General features: G+C 41.6%; 1 protein-coding gene across 1 annotated transcript in view; it reads right to left on the reverse strand.

Moving 5' to 3' along the window:
* parvin (beta-parvin) overlaps positions 1–6,632 on the reverse strand; it is a 28,944-nt gene extending 22,312 nt beyond the window's left edge. Inside the window, exons 1-5 of the mRNA XM_080286493.1 lie at positions 6,582–6,632; positions 5,147–5,224; positions 4,684–4,839; positions 1,254–1,343; positions 413–586 (exon numbers count right to left, since the gene is read on the reverse strand). Of these exons, the coding sequence (XP_080142619.1) occupies positions 413–586; positions 1,254–1,343; positions 4,684–4,798 (379 nt within the window). The 5' untranslated portion in view covers positions 4,799–4,839; positions 5,147–5,224; positions 6,582–6,632. The remainder of the gene's footprint in view (positions 1–412; positions 587–1,253; positions 1,344–4,683; positions 4,840–5,146; positions 5,225–6,581) is intronic.
* Positions 6,633–8,959: the final 2,327 nt, after the last annotated feature.

Below are 8,959 nucleotides of genomic sequence, written 5' to 3' on the forward strand. Positions count from 1 at the left end.
CTCTTTATTTTACCGAGAAGGATGGAACTAGAGTAGCCTATATTGGTGTTGTGATAAGGAGGGGGGAGGGGGAGGCAGACTGAGATGGTCTGGGCATGTTGAGAGGATGGAGGACAACAAATAGGTGCAGAAGGTGGGAAGAGTGAATGTCAGGGGTAGGGTTGTGATAGGCAGACTGAAAAAGACCTAGGATGAGGCCACAGAGTGTGACCTCAGGGATAAGGGACTGAACAGAGAGACTGCCAGAGATCGAGCAACACGGAAAGCCACCATTAGGTGACCAAAGCCAACGCATGCAAGCATGTTGGAGCCTTTATAAACGAATCAGCCAAACAATATTATTTAGTATCTGAAAGCCTCCTCCACAGCAAAAGGGTAAAAATAAGGAGAGAGAGAAATAAACCTGCCATACCGATGAGTTTATGGAAGACCATGCCATCATACAGATCCTCCTCGATGTCTTTGACAATGATGCGTTCAGGCGCCAACACGTCATTGATCCACTCTATGAGGATGATGATAAGCTCCTTCAACTTGGGGTCCTCATAGGATCTGGGCTCTATCATCGACCTCTCCTCGTTGTCCTCTGGCAACAAAAATTATTAATGACAACTATCAGCTTAGCCTATGCCAACATCCCCTGTTACTATGTAACTACTAGTACAGAACCTCAAATTGCACAACAGAAAAAATACACCCACATACTGAAGTGGTATTTATGGGATACCTATATACAGTATAACTCATACACTTGAGTAATCATTCTGGCACCATGAAAATAGAAAAAAAAAAAAAAAAAATGCAGTTAGCTATAGTAACTCCAAAGTATTCTATTCAGCTGTGGAGAGAGTTTATGATTTGGAGGCTATAGTCATTACTAGTCCCTTCACTAACTGAGGCCTCCAAATCCAAATAAAATGCTGTAGTCTAACATTAGCTTTGAACAAAAATGGAAATGACATTTCTAGACTGAATGTGTTTATAATACAATATTACAGGTCATATTCTTGCTGACTCTGGAGAGTCTGTAACAAACTTTCTCAATCAGTATAATGTATTTCTGCACATGGCTCATGAATACTCTCATCTCTTACTAATGCAATACGGTAAACTGTATTTCTACATGAAAGAACATAATTCAGTACTGTACACAAAATAATATGAAACTATAATGTATAAATACAATGAATCAATTAAGTGTTAGGAAGTCTCCTTAGTCCACAAAAACACAGCTCTATAAATTTAAGACTTGCCTAGATTGTAGTCATCAGGAGGAACGTCAACGGACATGGGGGAGCCTGGGGAATCGATGGCATGTTTACCCTCCACCTGCACCTCCTGCACTGCAAACAAACATCAACATGTGAGATAACTAAAATAATATAGTCACCTATGAGACAAAATCACATTATCATCTTCATCCTAATCATATTCCCCTTCCACCTATATATATATATATATATATATATATATATAAAAGGAAAAGTGACAATACTGTACTGCACAGTAATATTTTAGTATAATAACAAGAATAATAATAGTAACAATAATAATAATAACCAAGAGTGGGCACTCTTACCCTGCAGAAACTGAGTTACAGTACTGAGTGCTGGGGAAAAAAAAAAAAAAAAAAAAGACACTTCCAGGAAAATTAACACTAAGTTTGGCACTTGTACAGTACTAAATTACTACAGTAAATATAAACAGTTAGTGTTAGGTTGGGGCGCTCACCATCCACTCACTCGATAAAGTGTTGCTCTCAGGTGCCTGCCCTTTCCTCCCTTCCTTCCTTCCTCTTCTGACATTCTTTCCTACTCCTTCCATCTATGGGTAACTCTGTGCTGAGTGACAAGCCAAATGGTTTCCTGTACACCAGGAAACCATTTACAATGCTGGGTGGTAACCATATATATATATATATATATATATATATATATATATATATATGTTGGTCATAACACAGCTAATTGCAAAAGTACCATAAGAACTGGTAAAACCGTAAAAGTAACTATTTATCTGATTAAAAATGGTGTCCCATAAACTGTCAGCTGGGAAGTTGTTTTATGTGCTCCCAACTTTATTTGGAATGATAATGTGTGGCTGAAATCTCAACTTTCAATATATCTTTATTTGCTCATCCTCTAGCATAGTTGATAAGGCAACCACTAATATCCATTTATCATTCCACTATAAACAGTTTTGGCTAGGAAAAAATTACATTTTTTTTTTTTTTTTTTTTTGGGGGGGGGGGGGGGTACACAGGGGGCATGATAGCAGGCCCAACTCTATGCAAACTACTGTACCTTGGATACAAAAACTTATTTACCTACACCATGCATGCAAAGGTTAAGCATTAAATTACTGGAACCATCATAATAAACAATCACAACTTGGCTGCACCCTCTCCAATGGTTAGGATACATAATAAATCTAAAGCAAAGCCAACATAACCATTTACAAAACTGAGTGGTAAGCATATACCCAACCCATATGTTTTCCCTGTGTCAACAAGTGGGCTGGCAGAGGGTTAGTGTCCTTCCCCGTAAAGGAACTAGCCAACTCAAAGTCAAATGGCCACCCCTTGTGGAATTATGGCATCTGGCCATAGATGGATTGATATAGTTTTATATACAGAAAATATATCAACCTGAACGTTACCATCCATCCATCCATCATCCAATCCTACATTGCCCCATAAGGAGCGTAGGAGCCCGGGGCTAGGCAGTTGGTCCTGACATTTAAGATGAAAGTGACCAGCCTCACTCATCCCTGAGTGGCATTACGTGAGCAATAAACCCCAACTACCCCTTGATTATAAACCTTCACCAGCTCAATCCAACTGGAGTGCAATAATTACTCTTATATCAAATCAATTTCTTTGGGAGGGCTCTCCCTCAGTGTTTGGGGATCGTTGTACGTGGCATGTGTCAGCAGCGTAATGCTGTATGATAGTGAGACCTGGACAGTAAAGGAAGAGAATATTCACATGCTCAATGTAGGCTACAAAAGTGGCAATAATTAAATGGATGTGTAGTGTGTTCTTGAATGCACGGCCTTGGGGATCTTGCTCTGCAACTGAAGAGTTGAGAGGAAGGATGAGAATTGAATATATTGGTGTTGTGATGAGGAGGGGTAGACTGATATGGTATGGGCCTGCTGAGAGGATGGAGGATGACAACTGGGTGCAGGAGGTAAGAAGTGTGAACACTGGGGGAAGGCTTGCAAGGGGCAGACCAAAAAAGACCTGGGATGAGGTCACAAAGTCTGACCTTGGGGATAAGGGACTGAAAAACAGGGCTGCCAGAGATCAAGAAGTGCAGACAGCTGCCACTAGGTGACCAAGTCCAACAAATGAAAGCATCTTGGAGCATTTATAAAGATACACACAATACAATTTGGAAAAAAAATTACACACTTCAGTACAGTTCCCATCAACAAACGATGACAATTTAAGAGACTGCGATGTCTTTCATAACTGTGCAAATCATACCAGACACCTAGGTTCTGCAGAAACATTTGTTACTAAAGATTGCATAATTCACTTATGACATCTAAATTCAGCAGAAATAACACTTATGTTATCAGGTTAGGTTTAGGTTTGCTCATGTTGGCAGTGGCGTCCTACAGAGGACAATGGGTCAATTCAAAACAAAAACTTATTCATCTCTATATCGTTCTGGGTAGTTAGGTTAGGTTAGGTAAGTAAGGAAGAATGACTAATAACAGACTGACTCTGAAGCCAAATCAACCTGAAAGTCCAACATGGTGGGTGGTTGCTTGTCATGGGCATGTGTAAAACTGGTGAGGTTGTACAACTGATACCTTCAAAAATTATGCATTTCTGCAACTTTTAAAGATATCACAATGGTGGAGCAGGGCAGTGAAATGGCGGGGGACAGGGCGACTTGGAGGCGATTTGTTTGTGGCCACCCCAAACGGGATTGAGGCGTCTGGCAATAGATAGATAGATAGACAATGATAATTCCGCTCCAGCTTACTGACCAGAACATATGTACTCCCTACGTGTCAGCAAGTGGGTTGGTGGAAGGTTAGTGCCCCTCCCCGTAAAACAAATAACTCAAAGTCAAATGACCAAGCCTTACGGGATTATGGCGTCTGGCAATAGATAGATAGATAGATTATTGAGTAAAAAATGTAACAGTAAATTCTATGCCAGTGAGCTCTCCTACAGTTTCACCAAAATTACTTTAGCATGGAAATTTCAGTAATTCATATTTCTCGAAGTTTGTTACATAATGATTTTCTGAGGGTGTCAAATGATCTTAGCAATATGCCACATATATTCAGCCCTATCAAATCACAGATGCGTTAAGCCACATATCAAAAATACACCTTCCTGGTACTTTATCAGGCTATCTATTTTAGCCGCACACACACCTGAGCCAAAACTAATAATTCATACTATATACATCCTTAATAGCACACCAGTAACAAGCAAAAGTGAAAGAGTGATACCAAAGTATTATCATCATATCATACAATCAAACTTTAAAGCAAGATAGACTATGAGGTAAATGATTTAATGAAAGTGGGTGGGTCTTTTTTCCGACCCTCTGAGTCACCCGTTAAATGTAAACAATGTTCCACCTGCTCACTGAATAGGCTATTTTACACATTGCACCTTAACGAAATAGTCACTTATAATGATTAACAGACACTTACCTTCCTTCAGCTTCTTTTTTCGTCCCAGAGTCCCAATTTTGTCCCAGAAAGACTCATTACTTTCTTGATTTTTCGGGGTGTTGGGCCGAGGCGACTTTGGTCTCTGGGTAGCCATGATTAAAGTGCCCACCCCGCCCTCTGCTGTCTCACTGCTAACTGTGCCCGGGAATTTTAAAAATGAAATAATGATTAAAAGTACAATGAATGTCTTTTAAAGATCTGACAATGAATGTAAAGTATGTAAATAGATGCAAAGTACCTATCCTGCCTCTGATGGTCACTGGAAATTTTGTCTGCATTTCCAACCTCTAAGATGTTATGTTATTATTATTTTCCTATCAAAATGAAATAATCAACGAAGCAAACAAACAGTGATTATAAAGCTCCTCCTTCCCACTTTAAAATGAAAAGGATACACTAATCAGAGAGAGAGAGAGAGAGAGAGAGATCTATTAATACTGACCAGGGCGGGAACCAAGCAGTGCCTCTGTAGTATCAGGATCGGATACGACAATGGCAGGCCCTTGTTGCCTTTCTCCACCTGCAACACAAAATATAAAGGCTAACATTCAGGCCCCTATGGCTCACTCTAAGCTGAATAAAACAGTTTGGTGTTTACTGAAAAAGAATGCGGTAAAATCGCTTGTTGTTAGCTGGATCAGGATGATGCTAGTGTGGTCCTGACCATGAAAGAAGTAGTGGTCAAAGTATTGTCAGCTGTCAGGTTTCAAGGGCTCACTGTTAGCTCAATTAAAATATCTGGTGTTAGTCAGAATGGAAGACTAGAGTTGATCCGACCGTGAGAGGATAAATAAAGTAGGTTATAACACAATAAAAATCTGAGAAAAATTACTGAACAGAAAGATAAATAAAAATTAACTCTTTCCTTGCAAGATCGGTTCTCCTATCTTGCACAAAATCGTCTGGCCACGGCAAGACCGAATGACAAAAGCCTCTTCAGCTTGACGGTTTGTTCTTAAGCTGAATAAAATCGTCTATTGATACGGCAGTACGTCATGCACAGTAGGCCCAGTGGTCAAACTATTACCGCTTTGGAATCACTTTTTATTATTCAAACTTAGAGACCGGTCCTGTTCGACTGGGAGAAATTTTAGCAGCCAGAATGTTAGAAGAGATGCACGACTATGATCTAAATTTAACAGAATGATCTGGCAGTTGAACAGTGCTGAAAGGGTTGTGTGTGTGTGTGTGTGTGTGTGTGTGTGTGTGTGTTTTACTGAAAATTCAGAAAGGTCATATTACGATAATAACTATATTAACCTAATTGCTGAATGTCATTATACGTTTATAAAATAATTATATAAGGAAAATTATCTTTGAATCGGTAGAGAGGCGGCCTGCAATCCTAATGGACCCAGGATCGAATCCCGGCTGGGGCAGGGAACAGTTTAAGGATTTGAATTTCCTCAGAAGCAGACTCTCCTGATCTACCAGATGATCCGCCGACATGTCGTAAAAGTATCCCCGTTAATACCAGTACATCAGTCCTGTATGAGACAGCCCTAGCATGTATTCAATATGGACGGTGGGTGTTAGCGCCGAAGTGGTGACATGTGGAGATTAGGAGGACAACTGGGCCTTGGGATAGGTGACTGCCCCCAAGAAATAGGCCCTAAGCCTTTGCCCAGAGTCGGACACGTAAAAAAAATAAAAAAATAAAATAAAAAAAAAATTATCTGATATACTCAGTGTCTGTCAGAGAGAGAGAGAGAGAGAGAGAGAGAGAGAGAGAGAGAGAGAGAGAGAGAGAGAGAGAGATGATTTAAACAGGAGATGAACAGGGGGAGGAAAAAAAAATACTCACAGATACGAAATATGAGAAAACAACTGGAATGGACAGAAGTTTTCCAGTCGCTTACACTCCGGTGTGTATTTACCTTGGGAGGAGGCAGCTTCGACGAACTGAATCTTCTTGGGCACATAGTCCACGATGCGGGGCGGGGCGGGGGAGGTGCTGGGGGAGGCTGAGTGGAGAGAGATTAGGTTAGGGTAAAGGAGACACAATATACTAGGTTAAATCAAGATTAGGTAATACCAGACCATGATTAGGTTAGACTTCATGCCAGGTCCAATTTTATGCTACTTATTGGGCTAGTCTGAATTAAATTGGTTTAGGTTTGGTTAAGTTTTAAAGTAGGTTCTTTTGGATGGCTGAGGGTATTGTCCAGCAGACAGCCCGGTTTATGACCTCGCGTCACACCCGGAGTGGAAGTTCACATTAGATTACGCTAGGTTAACGCAGGGTGTAGATAGGTACAGCCGGGAGAAAAAGTTCGCCGGTACTTTTCTGCTGGCTTAGGCAATGGAAGGCTTATATGAACTACGCTCACGTAACAGCACAATGAAAAATACAAGTGAGATATGAAAAGATACTTTCATTCACTTGAAGGGAAATGAGAAATAGGGAATACAAAACACAGTAATGGCAGAGGATTGTCAGCGAATTTTTGCTCAAGGCTGTACGTAGCTACAATTTCTTTTAGAGGGGAAGGGAGGCTGTCCCACGAGTAGGGGGCCTTCATTTTATGGGCAACCTATTTTCTCTTGAGAGGCTTCCATGTGTCACAGAAGTGCCTCCTAAGGAAAAGTGAGGGCTTCCACTTCACATGTTGCAGTTCCTATGCGGAGTAGAGCGTCTTCATTTGCATCAAAGTGTCTTGTAAATTAAATGAGGAACATCCATCAGTGTCACAGATCGCCTCAAGTGAAACGGGAGTGAGGCTTGCAACCATATAAATGTCATGCACAGTTTTGTGCGTAAAAATCAAATCACGAAGACGAAATCTAATATCTGACAGTCATTTAAGGTACACCTATAGTTAATGTAATTGATTAGCCTGCATTCCTCATCACAGAGTGGTGTTAGCAACGAGACAGAGGAGCCAGACGCGTGCCTCATAAATTATTACAAAATACCGGGGCTTGCCCAAGGCCTACATCAACCTTCGCCTTGCCTTGCCTTTTTCGAAGTAAGTTTTAAGCGTACGGTCACATGCCTAGTCTATGCTATAAAAGCAGCTCTCCATATCACATTAGCACACAAGTCCGTCTCTGGCTACACCCCGCTGAGACAGTCACCCCACCCAGGCACTTATTTGCTTCCACAGGCCTAGGTCTCGCATGGACCTATTTTTTCCCTTCCGGACCTATTTTCCAATTTTTCCCTCCGTGGATCTATTTCCTTCCTATGGTGACACACCGAATTCCCACATGGACTTATTCTCCAAAAAGAACCTATTTCCTCCACGGATTTTTTGTTTTGACTCATTGGACTCACATGTTTCCATTTGACGCCATTTCCCCAAGGACGTAACACCATGGACCTATTTTACTACAGGGACCACTTCCATCCATGGACTTATTTACTCCATGTATCTAATATTTAATGGACCTACTCTCACCAATCCACCAACTCATATATTTATCCACTTGACTCACCCAGTGTAGTAAGCCTATTTCTTGCCTTGTTCTCCAGGAAGCTACACGTCCATCTCCCCTCCCCCCCACACCCCCGGGAAGCCTACTCACAACCTCACCCCACCCCGCCCCACCCACTGCACCATACCCACCCGCTCCATCCTACCTGCCTACTCCACTACAATCAACCAGTCCTGCCCCTTCACCCATCCACTCACCCACTCATCCCTACTCATTCACCCACCCATCCTACCCACCCACCCACTCTACTCACTCACGCACCCACCCTACCCGCCCACTCAACCCTACATCCACCAACCCCATCCTAATTGCCTGCCCAACCACTTCACCCATCGCAGCCTTCTTGAGCTGGAGTCACAGGCATAGGCCTCTTCCAGAATGTCATCTGTGAGTATCTGTGAGTTACCCATTCCACCCCACTTGTCCACCCGCTCACTCATCCACCAGTCCTCCCCACTCATCTGTCCACCAACTTACGGACCCATGCACCAAGCTTGAACCATCAGAAGGATGACTTGCAAGTTTCCACCCACACACACCCACACCCACCCACACACACACACAAGCACGGCTGCTTTTGTAAAAAATTAGTTTGCTACGCGAATTAAATATAGATTCGAGATGCCGCTATCTGTTTATTTTTTTACTAGCCACACTTCATATACTTACTGTGAATTCACTGTTGACAATGAGAAAATTAATTCACTGAAAATCAATGAATAAGCACGGAGGAATGCACTATGTAATTAAAATTAAGGATTTTAAAAGTTAACCAAATACTATTCGTTTTCTTTGAACGATGCAATAACATTTTCTA

The sequence above is a fragment of the Coenobita brevimanus genome, chromosome 111 (assembly GCF_032717465.1).
Source record: "Coenobita brevimanus isolate Jiangsu-jjx chromosome 111, ASM3271746v2, whole genome shotgun sequence".
NCBI lineage: Eukaryota > Metazoa > Arthropoda > Malacostraca > Decapoda > Coenobitidae > Coenobita > Coenobita brevimanus.